The following is a 22,092-nucleotide window of genomic DNA, read 5'->3' as shown; positions in this document are numbered from 1 at the left end:
TTTTGGATTTTATAAATTTCACAACGTTTATAGGCTTCATAAACTTTGCAGATTTAAACAATAAATAAATTTAGTTACATATATATATTTCAAACTACTGTAGAATATATGAATAATAATGAAAACTAAAAAAACAAAAAAAACAAACTCAACATAGTCTTATAACCAAATATAGTAAGCAGAAATGTTATTTACTATAATACCAATAATAACAACAACGCTAAAAGTAGAAACTCGAGGAATTTATTAAATTATAAATTTAATAAAGTTAAATAAATTCGCGCTATCTCAACGAACATAGAGAACAATAAAAAAAAGAAGTTATTAATCTAAATAATAAGAAGATTTTAAATATAATAATCAAGAGTATATATTTCGTTTTTAAAAATATTACTCTTGATTAGTTTACTGACGAGATAATTCAAAGTCTTAGAGTTATTTGCTTATTTAATAACTTTATTTCTAAAATTAATAACGAGATATACTATACGTTAGTAGATTAGTTTAGCTTAGGCAGAAAGCCAGAATGCGAGAACAAAACAATCTTAATTATAATTGAATAAATATCAAGAAAGAAAATTGAAGTTTAATTAAACTTAATATTTTTAAATTCTATAAATATTTACGTTTGTATTAATAGCATAGATATCTTTTTCAATTTGAAAAATTGGAGCTGTATTTTCTTTGTTTGTAATAAATTAAATATTTATTAAGGTATTCTTTAATTACTAACGAATAATTTCAAAAATACATTTAATAAACTCGTATTTATTAAAACCTTTTTTAATTTTAACTTAGTTATAGTGGGTTATTTTTTCGCGGGGACTATAAGCCCCTTTATAAAAAAAATAATAATATTAAAACGAATTTTAACGACGGTGAATTGTTAGTTATTATTAAAGAACTATTATAAGCGAGATTCGATAATATTAAAGTTATAAATATTAATAATAATTTAACTAAGAGTATAACTGTTGTTCACAATATAAGCAGTATTATAAATAACTATTAAGTTAATAGTATTTCTATTATGGTTTACTTTAAGGTCAGAGGTGGCTATTGCGGCATTATTATAAGTTATAAGAAAGTTAGGATAAACAGCGTAAATTATATAGATAAGATCGATTAAAGTCTAAGTAATAACGTCTGTAGAAAGAGGATTTATATTAAAGCTAAAAAAAAAATTAAAAATATAAAAGATTTTGTTGATTATATTAATCTAGGGAATTATATTAATCTAAGAAATTATAAAGCTTTAATTAATATAAAAAACGAATAGTAAAAAAAAGAGAAAAAATAAATAGTATAGAGTAAAAAACAAAATTTATATAAATAAATAAGAAACTTCGTAGTATACTTATATTATTATTATTTTTTATATTCTGATATGAAGCTAACATTATTTTATTATGTTTTTGTAGTTAAAATATATTGTATAAAATTATAAATTCGCAGTTTTGTATATAAAGTTATATATATAAAAAAAACATCCGTTCGAAACAATATAACAAAGATTTTTAATAGTAAAACTTTTATATCATATAAAGATATTATAGAATAAAAGGTTCGTATATCATTATAAAATATTATATATGCTTTTAAACGAATTGTTTATAAAAAAAAATATACTTGTAATTTAGGATGGGATAATTATAAACATAATATAAAAATCATACATAAATATTGTAATATTATATAATTTATACTAATTCTCTAGAACATTTTCCGAGGCTACGATTACCTAAATAACTTTAGAGCTTTTAAAGTTAAGTCTTTTAAAATCTTAATTTCTTAAAACGAAGCGGTTAACTTGATTTTTAATATAATATATAAGGTATATAAGATACTCTACAGTTATTAAATAAATTATTTTAAATAACTAAAATATAAAACCGCTAGTAATAAGTTTACGATACTTAAACATATATCATGAGCCCATGACATATTCTTTATAAAAGTATTGTTTTTATTGCAGAATATACTATAAAAACTTAAAAAATTAGCTTTATAAAATTTTATATTTATAGATTCACACACACCTTTCGTCTTTAACGACATCTTAAACAAAATATTGCTATTCTCAAAAAAAAGAGAAGTTATATTTTCTTATTCTTTTTATAGTTATTAAAACCTAGTCTGTCATCCCAATTATCAAAAAAAAATAACCGCAAAAGTCGTTAACTTAAAAGTCAACGGTGGCATAGTTACTTTATTAATAATAAATAAAGATTATTTATTTCTCTATTAGAAAATAAGATTCTCGTTATTATTAAGATAAAGTTCGGGTGTTATCTCAGATATCATAAATCCTAGCTTATTTAATAATAATACTAAACGTATAAGAAAAGCTATCGTAGAAAATTATAAGAGTAAGAGTCGTAAGGTTATAATAAAGAAACTTTCAAAGTTATTTTATAATATTAATATTAATTATTTAATAAAGCTTAATAAACCCGCTGTTCTACTCCTTTTCGCAATTTATTGACGGTAGATCTTCTACATTTTCTTAAACGTTAATAGAGAACTCGTGTCTTTTAAAGCCGAAAACTCTAATCCAATTAATTATAGTTTTATGCTTTTATTTTAGCAAGATTCTTTTATAGATTTAATAAACTTTTAATTGTGAAAGAACCTCCGTGATACAGCTATCTAGAAAAAGTAGGATTTCTGAGAGATAAAAGAACTAATCAATTAAATAGATAATATTTATATCAAATCTCTCGTGTTATTTAGTATTTTTAAAAAAATAAATTTAATTTTGTCTCACATTTAAGTTTTAGAAAAAAATATAATTAAAAAAGACTTAGCAAAAGTTTTAAAATTATACGAGACTAAAAATACTCTTTTTACTATTATTATTCTAGTCATTTAAGCCAAAGGTTTTAAACTTACTTAAACGAAACTTAAAGCAACTACCACTGTTACTATTATTAAACCTCGACCAATACCCACGAACAAAAAAGCCTTTTTAAAAAAAAATATTCAGTTTAACTTAGAATTAATAATTTTTAAATCTTCTATTCACCTATCTCCTCGAAAAGCAAGCGTTAAAATTGCGTTAGTTATCAATATTATAAATTTAAACTCGAACAAAAAACTTACCCACATTTTTTTTAAAAAAGAAACCAATATTAAAAAATTCTAAACCATACTTATAAAATACTATAATAGCAACCTATTGTTAAAAATAAAATTATTATTATAATCTCAAGAAGTTCTTTTTATTAAAAAATGTAAAAAAATATTAAAAAGTATTATAACCAACATTGATATTTACAACCAAATTCTTACAAATACTAAAGAAATCGAAAAAATTATCTCAAAAAATGATAATATTGAAGAAAAAAATAATTTTAATAAAACTATACGCAGATCTACCCGCTTTTATAAGTTAATTAATCTCTACTATCTATAAGTAATTACTTAATAAAATTTTAATAAATTTTTAACCCCTATTCCTTTTTTCTATTCTTAAATTTTATTTGCTTATATTATTTATTTATCTATTCCTATATCATATAGTCGCGCATTTTGTAATTTGCTTACAACATTATATGTCTTTTTATCTTTATTTCATTCTAAAAGCTAGACCTTCTTTTTTTATCACAAGTAATTTACTTATATAAACCTTCAGAAGAACGAATATCTTTAAAAAATTTATATTTTCGCTTATATTTTTTTAAATATTTTTATAGAAGTAAATAAGTTATCGTATAAATATCATCTTATACACTTACGCTCTCGATAATACTCGAAAGACCATTCTAAACAAAGATATTATAACAAAATATTTTAACTTTTAAAGTAAAATATCATTCGTAATTCCAACTTTATATCTCATCTTATAATCGCTGCAAAAGCTGCTTATCCGATTTTTTTAAATAATTAGAGGCATTCAAACTTCTTCACAAATAAATCAACTTTTTAATAAAAAGATAAGATTTATTTCGCTAACTTTTAATAATATAAATATTTCAGATTTTTTAAATTTCTTGAAATATCTTCCGTACAATAAACATATAAATATACTAAAAAACGCGTATATTTTATTGATTCTTTTTCCTAAACCAACCTTTTTAATAATATCCTTTAAAAAAGCTAATTTATTAATCTAATTGAATTTGTTTCAAAAAGTTCTATTAATCCTTAATCTTTACATTATAAACGCTCGCTCTATATATATAATAATCGTTAACACTTAAATTTCTTTTATCACCTATCTCTCGAAATTGACTTTGACATTCCATCATAAAAAAAATCTTAATTTTCATATTAATTCGAGTAAATTTAAAATAATCGTAAAAAACTACAACCATCAAATAATATTTTTGAATAACTACAGATGTATAAACATCATAACTAATAAATAATTTAATTATAAAGCGAGAATAAACGTCTATAATACCATAAACTTATATATCATAAAACTAGAGTTTATCATAAGCGTTGGTTAATCACATCTAGCCAAATTTATAAGCTTCTAATTCCTTATAAATTCGAATTTGTTTATAATATCGAAATTCAACATCTTTAAAATCAATATCTTTAATAACTACTTTTACAATTAGTTCTAAAATAAAGCAGTCTACTCATACTTTAACCTAGGTAACTAATATATTATTTTCGAAGTTAACTATAATTCTAAACTCGAGCTCTTTAGCTATTATCGCACAAGTCTCCGCAGCTATAACTTTCTTATAAATAACTAATATTCGAAGTATTATCTTATAAGCGTACTTTACGTATTTAAAGCTACTTTTAGTAAAATCTAGCCATCCCTTACTTCGCAAGATATTCAAGATTTTAACATTATCAAGATCTTACTTAATTAAAAACTAAATTTAGACTATTAAAACTTCATTAATTACCAAACTTTTACTAGAAACATCTTTTTAGCAATCAATACAGACTTTATAACCCTTATATTCTTCAATATCTAAATTAATACCCCATTTCATAAAACAAGTACAAATTATATTAACAAAAAACACGTTAGTAATTTTAATACTTTAACGTTAATATAATACGTAACGTATATTCTCAATTAAAATTTTCTTTTATAAATATAAATAAATAATATAATTTTGATTATTATCAAGACGAGAATCTCGTAATCGAGGTATTATAAAATAATAATCCAAAATTTTATAAAGTTACGAAAGTATTATTTTTATTGTTTCGATTTAATTTTTAAGATTTTGAGAAATTTTTATTTTTGGAGCCGGGGGGGTCCAAATTTCGCGCCATAACAAGCGCACACGTCAGAAAAAATTACCAGGGATTTTACGTTTGTTTCCTCCCGTCTTTGGGAGTGAATCGTTTTATAAGATGTATGGCGACCCCGCTTTGGTCTGCTACTGAGACCGCGAACCCCGCCTCAACCATCCTGGATCTCACTACTGCTTCACCCTCGCGCTCTCAATCAGAAAAATAATTAAGTTCCGATTTCAAGTTCTTAACAAACTGCAATCATGTCTAAGCTTTTCATCGGGTAAGTTTCGTAATTAATGTGCTTTGGCCAAATTCTAACATATCATACGTCTCCCCTGGATGTCGACAACAGAGGTCTCGCTGAGCACACGGATGACCAAACCCTTAGAGCTAAGTTTGAGGAATTCGGTACGGTCGAAGAAGTAGTATGTTTGGCATTCTCAGTTTATCTCCTATGCAGACCCCCAGTACCATAAAATTGTATCCGACCCTCCGAACTACAAAACCGTACTATATAATTATTAAAACTTCAGCTACTGGTTTCAGATGGTTGTCAAGGATAAAGATACCGGCCGACCAAGGGGCTTCGGCTTTGTTATATTTACAAACGAAGCCGACGCTATCGCTGCCAGGAATGTCATGAATGACAGCGAGTAAGTTCCTGCTTGCCGTCATCTGTTGTGCGGGTGCTGATATAGAATGACGTCCTTCTTTTAGGTTTAACGGACGCTATATCCGCGTGGATACGGCGTCTAGTAATACTAGACAAGGGGGAGGCTCATATGGTAGTGGCGGAGCCGGTGGCCAATGGGGTGAGTTCAAAATTTTCGAATTTAACTAAAATTCCGACGTCAGATCAGAGGCTTACCATGTGGACACCACCAGGAGGTTACACCCAGGGACAGGGGTACGGAGGTTATTAGAGTGCGGGATACGGAGGCCAAGGTGCTGGTTATTAGTGAACAAGCGCCCGGAGAGGGCGGATCTTATAGAAATTTCTCATTTCGAAACTATATCTGAGTGTCGATGGTTATGCAGGATATTTTTGTTGGTGAACGATGAGCGGGTTTGACTTGCATGGTTTGGGAGGAGCCCGTCGTTTACAGACAGGGAGGGGGTTTAAGGCTGAAGGCCGGTTCCCTTTGTCCCTCTTTTTGCTTAGAGACAGAACCATATATTAAGATTCCTTATATGTTCCGGATTGTGGACCCAGATAGTACCTTTAGGGTACCCCCAGGCCCTTAAGCGACAGGTATCCTTATAGGGTCGCAGATAAGGAGAGCAGGAGCCCCGTAGGTAACGTAAACGACTGACCTGAGAGACGAACCGACAACGCGAGACGCTAACCCCAACCGGGATTGAGAGGTTCTCTGCGTCAACCGCCGATCCTTTTTTACATGAGTATGTCCGCCGGTACTACCCGATCTATAACCGGCTAACAATTCAACTTCTAGGCTATTGGTGATAACTCGTACGCGTACTGACAGGTTCTTCCTCTCGATGGCTGGTTGCTCGTCACGCTATAGACAAAATTCGCCGACTTTTTGAGACTGAGAAGTCTTCTCACTTAGTGCCCCATATCTAGGGCTTGTATTCGAGTGTCTTATGTTACGGCGAACGATATGAACACACCATTTTTTCAAAAGGGCTTCGGAACCACAACACCATAAAAAAAAGTAATTATATCAAATAAAAATTCTTATTATAGCATTATAACCCCATAAAAATGTCTCAAGAAATCAAATACGATTGAGATTCCAAACGACGTCTCGTGCAGTACATGATTTCCGAAGAGCAGTTAACCCGGGATGAGATCATTAGTGAATTCCCCCCCTGGGGGTTAAGTGAACCGACATTGAACCGCCGGATCAGCGATTGGGGCCTGCAATCATCCCGGGTTAGCTGCTGTTCGAAAATTATAAGATGTCGTTTGGATTTCTAACCGCATTTGATTTCCTGAGACATTTTTATAGAGTTATAATGCTATAGAAGTTTGTAATAAGAAATTTTTGTGATATAATTACTTTTTTTATGGTGTTGTGGTTGCGAAGCCTTTTTGAAAAAATGATACGAATGTGTGTTCATATCGTTCGACGTATACGTGCACTTTTTATCGTGAGACTGACCTACCCTCTCACTAGGAGTTTCGCCACAGTAACCTGGAGTCAGCTTTTATGTTGTTATAGCCATAGAGGCGGTAGTGCGGACGCTACTTGCCTTGTTTACAAACTTTTGCACTCGACTCCCAGCCTTAGCCCCCGTTATTTTGGGTGCCGTGCGCTCAAAACTATCATGGCATTGAGGGTTTTACTATCAAATTGGGCAACTGCGAGAGTTTAAGTCTGGGCGGCAAGCACGCAAACTTGGGAGGGACACGTTTATCGGAAAGCATGATAACACAACGCCGATATATATATAAATAGAAATACCGACATGTTAATAGACACGGCTATCTACTGTGAGGTAGTAATATGGTCTCTAGGAAACTCCCAGCTATATAGCTGGCCCACCGGCTGTACGTAAGTAAAATGGACGGTGTGGAACGGTGGGCGGTAAGCCCGCCGTTCAGCCGGGAGGAACGCAGGTGTTTATTGAATGAAAAGCCTAAATAACAAGAACTCGCGCTATGGATATAACATAAAACGCCGCAAAATAATGAAATGCTCGACTATGTATGGATAAATCGTGAACATGAAAATAGGATGCCCCTTTGGCAGAACCCAACATAGCAGATTACAATTTATAGACAAAACAAACGGGTGCGCCGTACACCAAGTTGCGTTGAACAATAAAAATGCAACAAATCAAGTTCCACCGCTTCTATGGGTAGGTGTAGCCTGCACTATTACCTACGTACCTACCACCTTCACCACAGTACCTCAGGAGTCGAGTATCCTGGCACGCAAGCTCAGAATTACGCTACCCGTAGAGAGCCTGAACTACTTTATTCCCACAAGGACCGTCACGCCCACGACTCAAGAGGTGAGATGGGGCATTTTTTTTGTCGGGAGGATCTGCGAAGCTCGGGTACAGTATGAATAGACTGGATTCCTATCGGATGTCTTCTCAACGATTTATACAGAGGACGAAAGTTTAACAAAATCGGGACAGATCTCTGTTTCGACTCTGAAGACTCCGAAAGTTTTGTCCGGGGGCTACGAAGACGTAAACCAGCCGGAAGTATGTTTTTATTCCTCGGCCCCCTTCTTACTCTGATATGGAATAGAATGGTTTGCTTTTTTCTTTAATAGTTGTGGTATGGTCGGCTCCATACTGTATTGGAGTGGCGACTTAGGCCGTCTGTATTTAATCGACGAAGACGATATGCCGACGAGTATTCTCCGAACGGCACACTGGTGTGCGGCTGTCTATCTCGCTAATAAATCTGGTAAAGCGGCGCTCTTCGTAGGCAGCGATATCCTACGAAAATGTATATTTGAACACCAGAGCTTCTTGCCCCCACCACTTCCTTATACAGATGAACTTGACAAGGGTGTCAAAACAACATCATGTGCCGCTACAAATGTCAAATGACCTTGATGGGTTTTTAGAAGCGGCTGATCTAAATGGCGTGACGGTTTACGACCTAGGACTTAGTTTATTTCGCAATATAGTTGCTTATTAAATTATATATTATATTCCTCTAGCTTTAAATAAACTAAACCATAATGTATACGAAATCTTATGTAAGAAATTATCTTATGTCCTTGGTCTGTGAAAATATTTGGTGAGGTCTATCCAGGTATGCACGTGCACATAGTGAAGTCATACGACTATCCTGGCTACGCTCCATAGCCTTGAATCAAAAATATGTACAAGTTTACAAATTCGGTATTTATTAGCTGGTGAAATAATTTGGCGATTAATTGATTCTGCAACTATGAATCGCTATCTAATCCCAAACCCCTACAACATCGGGATAGTAGACTTTTGCAGACTAAGTATATCAAAATTTAATTAAAATCGACCCCAGAGTTTCTTTAAAGCTGACCGGAAAGACTGTTAATGAGCCCCAAAGCTAGTTTGAAGTGCTCCCCGGGTCCCGTCATAAAATCTACGCTCTCTCGAGTCTACGCTTTGACAGCATACTACACATTGCTACGACGGGCTATTAAATCCGGAGGGGCTGCTTTCTTTCGCGAGTTTGATCGAGAGCTCTCCACAGACCGTAGCGTTTGATTTTAAAAGTCGAGCTTACTCCGCTACTACAGATTCTAGATGCATCGGATCGTAAAAATCACTAATAAATCGCTGAAAGGATAATTGGAGTATGCGATAGCTGTATTCCGCTTCTAAATTTTAGATCAACCAGATGATCACTAATTACGTTTCTACAATTCTTCATCTTCACCATCATTCCTTCTGCAAATCTGGACCAGAAAGATGTTTCATCTCTCGTGTGAGATTATATATATCAACGGCTTCATAAACCAGAGCAAGGTCCAGCCTGCCAGACTACTCTCGGGGTGCCCTCAAAGCATGTACGAAGAAGAAAGATCTCACTGTGGACACGCATCGACAGTGCCCGATTCGATCGGAACCCCCGCGGCGCTCATTTGGGTCTATTTCCAAGCGTGCGATAACCCCCCCGAAAGCCCGCTAAGCAGACCATAAAGAAGCAAGACGCATAGGATTTTCCAAGATGGATTTGGAAGCTTTTAGGACTGGATGCTGTATTTTATTCATAGGGAGAGCATTCGCAACCTCGATTGTGCAGGTACACGTTTCTGATAGACAATGAGAGAAATTACATAGGTTGAGGTCGCGAATGATGTAATAATCGTGTTGCACACGACACGGTAGATCGGGGATCCGCTTTTGAAGCCGCGTAGGATATAACCTCGACTTCAAGGCGTTCCAATTGCTGCAGCAAGAAGCCTGTTAATGAGTAAGATGTGCGGCTTAGACACGCCTCAGACAGCCTGGCTGTGAGTTCCATAGTATTCCAGTGAGTAGCAGCGAAGTCCCAGTCCCCCACCAACAGTCAAGGGTTAGAATGATGTTGTATGAACCCTGAAACCGTAGAATGTATTTGTGGAGCGTATACCAAAATAGTGACCTGGCAATACTTTTCTGGAGGAGGGATCCAGCAAACTCGTGACAATCACGTGTATGCCATGAATCAATGGCGAAGGTGATGAGGAATATAGTTCCCAAACAAGTTCGTAGATCGATATCGTATCACGATGTCTTTCCGAAAATTATTTCGAATTTTCTTTTCTGAATAGGAGCTCGTGAAAGAGATGTAATTCGCGGGAGAATTTCCTGCAGGCACGGCACGACTGAGGATATATGAATAGAATTCTCTTCTTCTCTCACAGCGAAAATTGAATGTGCTGTGATGCTGTATTCCAAAATTGTGATGGCAATAAAATGGCGGTGATTGTGAAACCAAGCGTATATAGAAACCATGCAAGCCTCGAAACATGAATCAAAGGTTTGTTATCAGACTTGTGAGCTGGAACTCGGACAGCGACTTCTCCTATCGTAAGCTTTCCGGATTTTCGAACACAAGCCTTGCGCATGGCCAGTAGGGGAAAGTCCAGTTGATCTGCAGCCCATATAGCTCCCAAGTCGTCGTATGGAAGTGTGGTAATAGGTTCACAGTAATACTAGTTCGTTCGTGACGAAGTACTCCCGGTGTCGGCACATGAAATCAGGAGAAGATATCGATTTTGCTTGTATAGTCGATCTTGTGAGTGTTTTTGGGAGTCTGTGTGGATGGACATCGACGTCCACCAAGACATGCCCATATTTTGTATATGTATAAACTCTCTTTTCTCGACCAGGCGTGCCCTAAGTGGTTTCCAAAATCCTGAGTATTGTCGGAACCACCATTGGAAACAGTGACGGTAATTTTCATAGAGTCAGTTCAGAATTGTGGTTGAATATCGGAGGATAGTGATGGCTGATGCTTGTGGACGAATGTGTCCTAAAAGCCCGAGGTCCTGATGCGAAGTTAGACAATAAGCTCAGCGTGGTTTGTATATTAACTCTGGCCGTACTTCAACGACTTTCCCCCGTGGACTGCCAAACATCTGTGCCCCGTTTGGCAGATGTATTGAATTTTTTGAAGCGTGCTCAAAGATTGACCTCGGTCAGTTACCCTCGGGATCCAGCAGAGGGACTGCGATGGGCCGCAGTAGGGTTAAAATGTTTCCTAGGAAGTCGCAGATTCTTTTTCGATAGTAGATCCTTCGCTTCAGGTCGAGGAACCCCAGGCATCGAGAGCGACTCTTTCGAGGTCGTCATGTATGATTTCGCTTCGTGTATTCAAGGACAACGTGCGGCGATGCAGAGGCGATGACGAGGTGAGATTCCTTATTGCATGCTTGGCGTTGAATATAACGTAACTGCATTAGAGCTGATGATTGAAACGGTATCGATCTCCTTTAAGGCGCATAAAGAGTAAAATAGGTGTCCTCAAAACTGGGAATTCTCACTCGCACCTTCCGCAAGACATGGGGTTTGTTTAAATGTAGGAAGTAGGGTCACGTGACGACGCCACATGACGTTATGAAACCTGTTGGGGCGCAACAGCCAGCAGGGAGGTTATTAATCGTCCGTATATAGCCCCACAACCCCTCTAGACGGAGAGTGACAGACGCAAGTCTGAGCGTTTCATATTTGCCCGTCAAGACGTCGAGCAGACCAAACTCGTCGTTTGTGGGATAGTAGATATCGATGGTAAGGAACAAGACGAACCACGGTTATATAGCTTGTGGCTTATATAATTATGTGTTTCATAACCTCTATGAACAAGTAGATACCAAGAAAATGAAACAACTTGAGACTTCTCAGTAGCGCGTTGCTTTATTTATCACTTGAATAACGCTGTATCCTGTCCGTTTGATAGACTCCGTAGATGGTCTTTCGTTATATGTGAGATATCGCGGTGTATCCCGCCTCCAACTCTAGCGTAATTTAATCACCAAACGATGATACATCTTCATTATTCGTCGTCGTCGACGTCAATAATCTTCACCAACAGTTCTAGGAATTCCATATAGTCGAGCGGCCAAAGGAAGTGCTAAGAAAGTTTTGGTCCGCCGGAATTGACGTCGGATAGTTTCCCGTTGAAATTTTTTTTTTTTTTTTTTTTCTCTCGGAGATCAAGAGGTTGTATCGCATCGTTTTAACACACGGCGAGGGTAGTGCATTTCATGTTTCTATAGCGTATGCAAAGAAACAGAACCGAATATAATTCAGGACGTTTTTAATATTTTCCATCGGAGGTTGCGCTCAACCAATCGTTGGTCTATGGTGAGAAACCCTACTGCTGGAGTATCATGACAGACACTAGGTCGTCTACGTGATAGTCACTCTCGCGTCCACGCCGTTGTAGGGCCTCGATGCCCTTGTCCGCGGATTGTTGGATTGTATCGACTGAACTACGAATATACGAGGCGGACGGCCAACATCTCCTGCTGGAGCTTGGTCACTGTGATCTTTTCGAATTGAATTTCACGGTGATGTTTGATGAGGCGTTACGGTCCATGAGGCCCCGCTGAAATTAACGGGGCAGACAGTTAATTATTCCTTTCGTGGGATAGATATATGCTCAACCGACTGCAGCGTGAACCGGTGCCTTGTGTACATCGGGGCCGCCTACAAATTTGGTTGGGATGATCGTTAAGGAGGTCGAAAGATTTCGGTTTTAAGATGGGAATTATATAAAAGATGGATAGATTTCGAGGAGATATGAGGAAAGTTGGTAGGTATGTAGAGGACATTATATTATTGTCTTATGGATGTGATGGTTTAGATTCAACCTTGGGGAGGAAATGGGACTCTTATATAGACTTTTGAACCCTAATACTAGTTCGTAATATTAATAGACATAATTTCGTGTCAGTGTGGACGATAGCCAATGGAATCGGACGGAACTCGCACGTTCTTTGGAGGAGTATCCTCTGCCAGCTCATCTACTGAGTTATCAGCAGGGGTTCACACTGCTAACACTTCTACCGTATTCCATAGTCTCCAGGAAACTTTTTGTATCATATCCCACAAGTTGAGGAGTCTGATGAGACAGCCATATTCTATCCCATGGTTGAGGGGTCTGGTAATGAGGCAACCATGCCCTGTCCACGGATATGGTATCATGAGGCAGACGGGTGAATAAAGTTGCATATTACGCAGTGCAGTGTTGGCAGGTTAGTGTTCGGTACTACACAGACGCAGACATGTATGCTGTGCGATAGACGGGATTTCGCCACCCGGTTACGCTATGTTACACCGGGTCGCCACGTCGGTGGTTCAGGAGATCCGGTGCCATGGCACTGTTGCTGTGCCAGCACTATAGTACTCTGCCAGAAAGAAATTATTTCAGACTTCCCAAGGGACTATAGAAGCAGTGGTAACAATCTCTACCGGAATATGAAACGAATTCCACAATACCCAATCCTGCTGAATAGGCTGATGGATCTGTAGATTTGAATACGCTCTGATACCCCTGTATAGCCTGTAGACTTTGTGCCTAAGCAAACAGCTGTAGTGGTAATGAATGTATGGAGAGATAAGAGGAGTATGAGATGTGCACGGCTGGCAGCATAGCAACGCCTTGCATTACATTAAGCAAACAATCCTGCGGGACTCCATCCCCCTCCACCGTCTACGCTACACCACCACGTCTTCCTCAACTTCTCATCATTACCACCTTCTCGTCAATTCATCCTTACCATTCGCACCAACGGTGTCATCATCCTGTTACCCCTTCCACGTCATATTCTCTATCACTCATATTCACCATGTGCTACCAATTTGTTCTCTACACTGGGGTATGTGCTTCCTGCCTCTAGCAACTTCCCGTTATCTCTGGTGCTACTTGATGATGCTATGCATGCAATTATTCGCATGGTTGGTTGGTTGGTTCTCTACTGACGCGTCTTGGTTGCGAAGTGTGGACACGACCGATCTCTCCTCTACTTCCGTGCGAGATCCTATACCAAAGAATGTCTCTGTCGTGCCTTCTCCCGTCTTCCCCTTCGCGCAGCTGTTTGTCCTGAATGTGACCGAGCCCTCAGAATCGCTCGTGGCCAGCCCGTCCCACAGGACCACCTCACCAAAGAGAACCGCGCCAAATGTCAAGCTTGGCGTGCAATTGTTGACAACGGAGTCAAAGATGCCGAGAACAAGAAACTCATCCGTGAAGCTCAAGAGGCTGGAAAGGATCCTTCCACTGTCACCATCGGAAGGGAAGTTCACGTTTCTGCCCGTCATCTGAAGTATGCTGGTGCCCGCAAGCAAAAGCATCAAAACCGTATCAGGAATGGGAAGAATCCTACTGGCTTTGCTCCTCCATATGTTCCTCAGCCTGGGGAGACCTTTCTCGATCACATCATCTGTGAGATCATTGATGATGCTAAGTCTGGCGGCGAGATGGGGCGCTTGGAGACAGCTTTGGAGACTGGGCTGCAAGGGTATGGATGGATCGGACCTGCCGGAGAAGAAAGTTGGTTGAAACTCAGCGATGAATGGATGAAAGGAGACGGTGCGAATATGGATATCAACACAGGTACCATGGGTCCAGGCTTCCTTTCCCCCACCGATTTCCCTGCTCTCCCACCTCCACCAGGGACTGCGAACGCTGCTTGCGATGCTATCTCCGAAAAACCAGCCTCACCACCTGGGAAGCCAGCCTCAACCACTGAGACTCTAGCTACGACTACTACCGCGAAGGTCACCGCTTCAAAACTCAAATACGATCCATCAAAGACCTTCGTCCCTAGTGTTCCAATTCCAGAGATCACGTTCACCCCCTCACCAGATACCACTGCCGCAAAATCATCGCTAGCGCCGACAACTGGGCTGCTTACTGAGCTCCCCCCATTGGCCATCCTCCCCTTGCTCTTCGAAAAGTACGAGGAAGACGGTGAGGAGGTCATCACCGACGGATCAAGAACTGGGTCTAGCTTCCCCACTACCCAATCCGCCGTCGAACAAAAAGAAGACCCCTACCCTAGCTCAGCGGGTGAACTCTCGAACACAGGATCTCACCCAACTTCGCAACCACCATCTCAGCCATTGCCCGCAACTTCACACAGCCCTGCAATCAGTGTTCAATCGAAGGCTCCCACTCCAGTTCCAGAAGGACCATACCTCCAGGTCCCACAACCACTACCTAGGACCATCGTCTTCCATCCAGCCCAACCAGGCTTCATTCCTCCTGTCGCGGTCCGCCAATATAACCCATCAGTCCAACAACGTACCTACAATCAACACAACCAACACCAACATACCCGACAGATGCCGATGCAACACCGTAGCTTCACTCCTCCCATGGCCAAACTCCGAAGCCACGATCATATCAAAAACAACAACAACAACAGGAACAATAATCGTCACTATCAATCGAAGCCGCACAACTACCGCTTCAACAACAATCACAAATTCAACGGCCAACAGTTTTACCGGCACCAGGCTAGTGCTCCGGGTCCTTACTTCGCGAGGCATCAAAAACCTCTCGTCAGTGGACCTATGCCGTACAGTGCCGACCCTCGACCATATGGACCTGTTGCTACGGGACATGCTGCTGGATCCGTTGGAGTTTCTCCTGCTTCTTAAAATACTAATACGGCTTCTAAAGTTTAACTACGATATTGCAAGTATACACCTCACGGGCGGTTAGCGAGTTAGGAAGAGGTGGTTCTGTTGAATTCTTTTTCTTGTCAAGTTTTTTTACCGTTTAATTATTTTCGTGTGGATTCTTTATGAAATGTCCGATATGCATGTACTATTAGCAAAACGTATGGGTATTATTATGGGGATGGCGTAGATATGAGGGGGTTATATGCATTTCGCTGGCGAATACGCGTATGGGGATGATGGGATGTTTCACATGATATGATAATGAAGGATACGTATAATGAATCTCATGTTCCATGTTTCCCAGTAGGAAGCCTTCATCCCAGACCCGTAGCAAACCGACGCCAGCGCCCTGGAGTCCGACGAGACTAGGATGTTGGAAAATACCTAATACGGAAATACCACATGGATGGCGTGTTGCAACACCCCCCACGGCTTAGCGGTAGATTCTGCAAGGCTATATTAACGCAAATAGAGCAATGGAAGAGAAGGATGTTGAGGCGGCGGCTTAGTGGACACACATGCATGTCCCCACTACTCTCAGTCTTCGTTCCCCTCCTCGCCACCCCCTCCCTCCCCCAGAACGACACCGACCCCTCCAACCCACCCAATGCCAACCCTCCAAACCCCCCACAATCTTCAAACACCGGCATCCTCAAACCCACCCACGACTTCACCGTTCCTCTAGAAACCCTTACCCAATGGTACATCCTCAGTCACCCAAAACTCCAAAAAATCGGCACACGAATCGATTTCCTCGGCGAAGTTCGCCACGACCTCTACCCCTTCGGTCCAGATCCCGAAGATCATCTATTACTGCGCCTCGAAGTTCGTTGGCCTTTTCGATAAGGACGTTGAGGCATTGGTTGTTGAGTTTGGCTCAGTTGCGAGGGTGTTGGGGAACCTAGTGTTGAAGAAGTGGAGGATGGCCCTGAGGCTGCTAGAAAAGAGGCGATGAAAGAACCTAGAGCGAACTATTTTACCGAGCAGTTTGGGGTTATTCATCGGCCGGACTACCAATCCCGCGCAGAGATAATGCACCAAACCCTCTCCCACTTTTACAAAACAACCGAAGCATTCTCCGTCTTTTACAAAAATTCGATGATATCCTTTCCTCCCCTTCGGTCCCCAACCACTAAACTACTCCCTCTACCCTGGTCAAGAACCTACAGCGCAATTACATCACGGACCCACAGTACTAGACTGGTCCACCGCCACCTTCATAGGACTAGACGCCACCAACGACTCAGCCACCCGTCGGATAATAGCGGGTGTAGTAACCCACCGCGACCGTTTCATAACTCTAAGGAAGTATTTAAAAGCAATGGCATCCGCCACCTCCTCAATCTCCATCTTCCGCCCCCTCTCCCGTGGGGAGGAGGTATGGATATTATTTCGGAACCAGGTGTGAGGGGTACGGAGGGTCAGGCTGTGAAGATTTTTTGGAGGGTGCTGGGGGCTGTATGTCAGATAGTTGGGAAAGTGGGGGTGAGGGGATTGAAGAGGAGGATGGAGGTGGGAGTTTTAGTCCGTCGGATGTGGAGATTTATATTCCTTCGGAGAGAAGGGTGGAGTTTAAAGACGAGAGGCAAGACGGCGCGGGGGGGTGGAAAGGAGGTTGGGGATTTAGGTTTTAAGAAGTGAGTGGTCAGGATGGTGTGGAGGGTGGGGGTGTTTGAATATGTTATTATCGTTAGCTTGGGAATATAATCAGATTAAAAGGCACTGCCTATGAGATTCCGAGAAAACTTATCCAGCTCGTGCCTGCTATTCGACCCTATATGCATACTTAAAGCCGTAAAAAAAGGCAAGGCTAATCCAAGCTCGATCGCGAAGCTCCAAGTACTATCGCTTAGGCCAAACCACTATACAGTTTCAAATCAGTTATCGGCACCTGTACATGTGCTGGGATGTACCCCCTAGGACATTAATGTATTTGACAGCTTTCCACACAAATATCTATGACATTTGAAAGATAGTTCTATCATCCCCAGTAGACTCGCCCCATTTATACCCCACCTCACACGAAGGCAGGAAGTTAACTTGCCACTGACTTTGTGAATTAACACCCATAGTTCGGAATATAAAAGTTCGGGGAGCGGTGGGGTCAAGAAGCGGGCTGTAGCCTGGTAAAGGATGCTGATCTAATCCGAAGATCTTCAGCCCAACTGAAGTGAAGTTCTCAAAACTCGCAAAATCTAAAGGGATACGGTAGGGAAAGTCCACGACGAAGATGGAATCATACGCCGGAATATCAGCAATGCAACCTGTACGTGGCCGTGGAACCTGTACCCGGCCTGGCCACGAAGTTTAAGTCGAGGGTCTTACAGAGGTTGAAGGCAGTTTTAACCGAAATCGATTCAAGCTAGACCAAATCGAGAACGGCTTGTGGTATTTTATCATACAACATAATATCAAAAAAAACAGGCTTCACCCGACATTACCTCTGTGCTCGAAGAAGTGCGCATCTAAGCTTGAACAAATTTCATTTCCATTCCATTCCGTTTCAATCCCCACCGCTTTCTCTTATTTTGACCAGATAGGTATCGGTGTAGAAAGCCCGCTGCCTTCCTACTTCACATAGCGCATCTTGGCACTGAAAAATCTTCCCTGCCACCCTCGCTAGCAAGTGAATATAAAGTTAGCCTGAACTGAGGATGATATCTACGACCATAGAATGAAGACACACAGGGTATCCCGTCCGCTCTGCCTTACTTAAGCTTCATATCGAGTCGTCAGTAGTCTGGTGGGTGACCACAGGCGAATCCGGCTTGTTGTAGATTCCAAAAAAATTTTTGTCTTTTTTTGGCTGGGGAGATTACTAGATTACGTAATTTGGTGGACTGGGGCCGGTGAATATGGCGAGGAGATGTCTATAATGTTGATAGCATGATGCGCTATTTTTACTTAGGCTTAAGTAATTTCTTTCCCCCATAGTGCGTTACTCTGCTAATTTCATGCGTGTAACCTGCACGCATTAACCAGGTGGTTTTGTTCAATCCCCGACTGTAATAGTGGATGTTATAGTAATAGTAGGCAGGAAATATATGTCTACGGACCCGTGAGCTGCACGCGTCTATCAGCCTAGAAATTGTCCCTAGACGCGTAGTTTATCGCTTTTTTTGTGGCTAAACCTTTTACCACTGTTTTTACTGTAATAGGTGGGTATTTGTCTTGTACCCAGACCTGGTTGACGGTGGGTATGGAAACAATCGTAATCCGTAGACTATGTGTAGGAGGGAAGAAAGGCGAATAGAAGAAACGCTATAGGGAATGTAGTAACATGTCGGTACGTTTAGTAAGGAATCTGGAGAGGTGAAGTGGCAAGTTTGACATATGCATACTTATGATATAGATCTAAAATTATATAGCATACGTGAGGTCTCGTTAGCTTCGAGCCCAGGCAGGCGCTATTCTCGTTCCCAGAATTCAGTTGGCTTCAAGTGCGCATACGTGTATATCGATGAAAGTCTATGCTAAGGTGACAAATCGATTTCATTCTGTCGACTACATATTAGCCGAAAAAGCAGAGCTTTTCTCTAGCAATAAAGCACGAGGGTCAGGAATAGCAATGGGATAAATTTTCGCCTAGGGAAAATTTGTTAAGCCATAAATTTCGATCGCTTTGTGAATGTCATCAAAATTGCACTCGGCAGCCACACGAGATGCACACCTCCATGCCTCCGGCTTCTTCTGCATGAGTATGCCGACAATGTCTGTTGAGCCTGCGGCAGCAGTTATGTCCAACGCAGTACACATAGTACCATCCGTCTTACCCCCGTTACCCCCTCTGCTCCGGAGGACAGCCATATCAATATCGGCTCCATTGTCAAGCAAGAGAGATACAATATCTTTTCTCCTCTTGAATACTGCAACATGAAGGGCTGTCGTTTCACCTTGAATTGGCTTTCGTAGGTCCGGTGATGTCAAAGGATTAAATTTTCCAAGGGTACTCGTTTGGTTAACTACCCCATCCTTGTTTCCTTTGATTAAACTCTCTACCACCTTGTAATGCCCATAATAAGTCGCCAAAAGAAGAGGCTTTGCCCTGGATTGGATGTTCAGTCTCGCAACCGTGTTCATGGATTTTTCGATAAACTCTTCGACCGTTTTTTCGAAATAGCAGTAGCAAAATGCAGAACGGTCAACCCATCTGCCGTCCTTTCGGTAAGGTCCCATCCGAGCTTAACGGCCTCTTTTAATGCGCGAGTAAAACATGATCCGTGATCACCATCGAATCGTTGGCTCTAGGCGTCTAGAAACTGTCCTTTGGTATATCGCCAAGCCTCTCGCAGAGCTTCTTCGAAGTTAATTCCCGGTCCCATAGCAGCTTGAACAATTTTCAGAAGCAGATCTTTGGATCTCTGCTGATCCGGTGGATCGTCCCAAATAGCTGACCAAAATATTGGGGCGGTCATTCTTTGCCGGAAGTCTGCCCGTACCTGGACCTGACAGCCTAGAACTTCATCCCATAATTCGGACATCATACGAGGCTTATGTGCAGCCATACCTTTCATCTTGTGATTAACATGGGTGCAGAGTAGGTCTCCAGCCTTGGGGTCTTGTTCAAGCCTTCCTAGGACTTGGCGAAGTGCGAGTCGTCGTGAAGCCTTGTTGCCATCTAGACCGCAGGGTGGTAACATCTTTTGGGAAATCCCCAACTTCTTCCTTTTTAAGGTATTGAAAATAGTATCAATAGGAATTCCTCCGACTCTTTCGGCAAGAAGGCGTTCTAGCATATCAACTCCTCCGTTTGCGATGACTTCGTAAGTGTCGTCTCTCTGCGCGACTTCCCCAAGGCTAAGTGCTTGTTCCTGCAAGAAGCCCCACAGCACTCTCTCAAACGTTCTTTTCTCTGGCTTCTTCTGTCCCACGATCACACCATCCCGTACTTCGTTCGGCGCAATTGTACTCGTTTTTTTGGTTGTAGCCTTCTGGGTTAGGGATTCGAATCGACAGGCCAAGAGAAGGCACACAGCAGGGTCAGCTACTGTCGGCTTTTGGGACAGTATAAGTTCTATGTTTGCCAGATTTTTGGCATTTATAGCATAGTGGATTGGTGTTCCAGTAATTCCGATATTCCCGTAGGGTGTTTCCAAAGTCCAGCCTCCAGCAACAACATTGATATTGGCTCGATCGCATTAACCAACGCCTTCTTATAGTCGCCGACGCAGTGTTCCAGAATGTATTTTGCCAATTCCTCATATATTGCAGTAAACCCTGGTCTAATTCCTCCACTATTCAACTTGTTATCTATCATAAACGAGGCAGCCAGAAACAACTTGGTGCCTAAATCTCGGCCTTTGTATTTCTCGTTCCAATCCGAGTATTTTTTCAGCAGGATATATTCGCTGTCTGTGGGAGGCCGATTCCTGTAGCTCCATAATATTTCACAAATCTTCGGGATTGTCTGGAAGTTGAGGACCTTAGGTAACGTGATAATCGTATCTAAATGGTTCCCAATTTCCTCTTCCAAATACACCGAACCGATCTGTTGAAATACTTCACGATCTTTTAATATGATATTTTGTCCAAGAAGCCTTCTCAGGGACAAGACGTTGCCGCTTTTCAAAACTTGACTAACTATGAGTTCTTCGGATTTCAGAGGGACAAAATCGACAAGATCGAGTGCTCTGGATGTATCGCTGGCATGAATAGTTCGTTTAAAGAGTGCGTCGATAAAGCCACGAACAGCTTTGGGCTGTTCTCTCATTATCCATACCACGAATGCGCGAAGTTCCAGAATCGTTCCAAGACGCCGTATCAATTCCTTGACTGGTATGTGATGAAGAATACTGTTGTTTGACATGAATACTGCGCGATTGATGATTGCTTGAAGGAATCTAATATTCCAATTATTTAAATCTTTAGCGTCGTAGGACGGAAGGGAAGGGGGCCGCCGAGGAAACTCGGCAAGGTCGAGTTTGGGCTTCAGAAACAGTTGAGAGACTATATGATCGACTACCAAGCGGATATCCGGTGTTCCTTCAGTCAGTATGTCAAGGAGGTCCGAGTCGAATTCGCCAACAGTGAAGAATGAAGACTGCGCGACTACTGTAGTACGTATTAACAATATGTAAAAAGACGCAAGATTTACTGCTCGCATGAGACGGAGGGAAACTATTTGGGGTAAATACCAGCTTGGCTTCTGAGAGACTGTGTAAGCTCGGTACAGATCAGCTCGCTCAAAAGCAAGGTATCCCCCCAAGGTCGGGGTAGGCTCGGAGCGAAGGTTCTTTCTAGTTCGCGTGAGGGTGGCTGATCGTGCAGGTAAAGTTTTTGCGAAAGCCCCAT

The 22,092-nt window shown here is 40.4% G+C and overlaps 5 protein-coding genes across 5 annotated transcripts; 3 read left to right on the top strand and 2 right to left on the bottom strand.

Annotated features, from left to right (window-relative positions):
• Positions 1-5,471: 5,471 nt before the first annotated feature.
• Positions 5,472-6,134, top strand: DFL_000424 (uncharacterized protein; the record flags this gene model as incomplete). The annotated part of the gene is made up of 5 exons (XM_067633300.1): positions 5,472-5,491; positions 5,564-5,636; positions 5,758-5,864; positions 5,929-6,023; positions 6,097-6,134. 5 exons carry the CDS (start codon positions 5,472-5,474, stop codon positions 6,132-6,134), a joined length of 333 nt encoding a protein of 110 aa, XP_067494958.1.
• Positions 6,135-13,961: 7,827 nt separating this feature from the next.
• On the top strand, positions 13,962-15,777 carry DFL_000423 (uncharacterized protein; the record flags this gene model as incomplete). Its single annotated transcript, XM_067633289.1, has 2 exons — positions 13,962-13,991; positions 14,113-15,777. 2 exons carry the CDS (start codon positions 13,962-13,964, stop codon positions 15,775-15,777), a joined length of 1,695 nt encoding a protein of 564 aa, XP_067494957.1.
• Positions 15,778-16,290: 513 nt separating this feature from the next.
• DFL_000422 (uncharacterized protein) lies at positions 16,291-16,647 on the top strand (the record flags this gene model as incomplete). The annotated part of the gene is made up of 1 exon (XM_067633278.1): positions 16,291-16,647. One exon carries the CDS (start codon positions 16,291-16,293, stop codon positions 16,645-16,647), a length of 357 nt encoding a protein of 118 aa, XP_067494956.1.
• Positions 16,648-20,045: 3,398 nt separating this feature from the next.
• DFL_000421 (uncharacterized protein) lies at positions 20,046-20,441 on the bottom strand (the record flags this gene model as incomplete). The annotated part of the gene is made up of 1 exon (XM_067633265.1): positions 20,046-20,441. The coding sequence occupies one exon, from the start codon at positions 20,439-20,441 to the stop codon at positions 20,046-20,048; it is 396 nt and encodes a 131-aa protein (XP_067494955.1).
• Positions 20,442-20,839: 398 nt separating this feature from the next.
• DFL_000420 (uncharacterized protein) lies at positions 20,840-22,092 on the bottom strand (the record flags this gene model as incomplete). The annotated part of the gene is made up of 2 exons (XM_067633255.1): positions 20,840-21,852; positions 21,936-22,092. The coding sequence occupies 2 exons, from the start codon at positions 22,090-22,092 to the stop codon at positions 20,840-20,842; spliced, it is 1,170 nt and encodes a 389-aa protein (XP_067494954.1).

This window comes from Arthrobotrys flagrans (genome assembly GCF_004000055.1).
Source record: "Arthrobotrys flagrans strain CBS H-5679 chromosome Unknown unitig_15, whole genome shotgun sequence".
Classification (NCBI taxonomy): domain Eukaryota; kingdom Fungi; phylum Ascomycota; class Orbiliomycetes; order Orbiliales; family Orbiliaceae; genus Arthrobotrys; species Arthrobotrys flagrans.
Note: the sequence above shows the minus strand (reverse complement) of the source record. Positions and strands in the feature narration are given on the sequence as shown.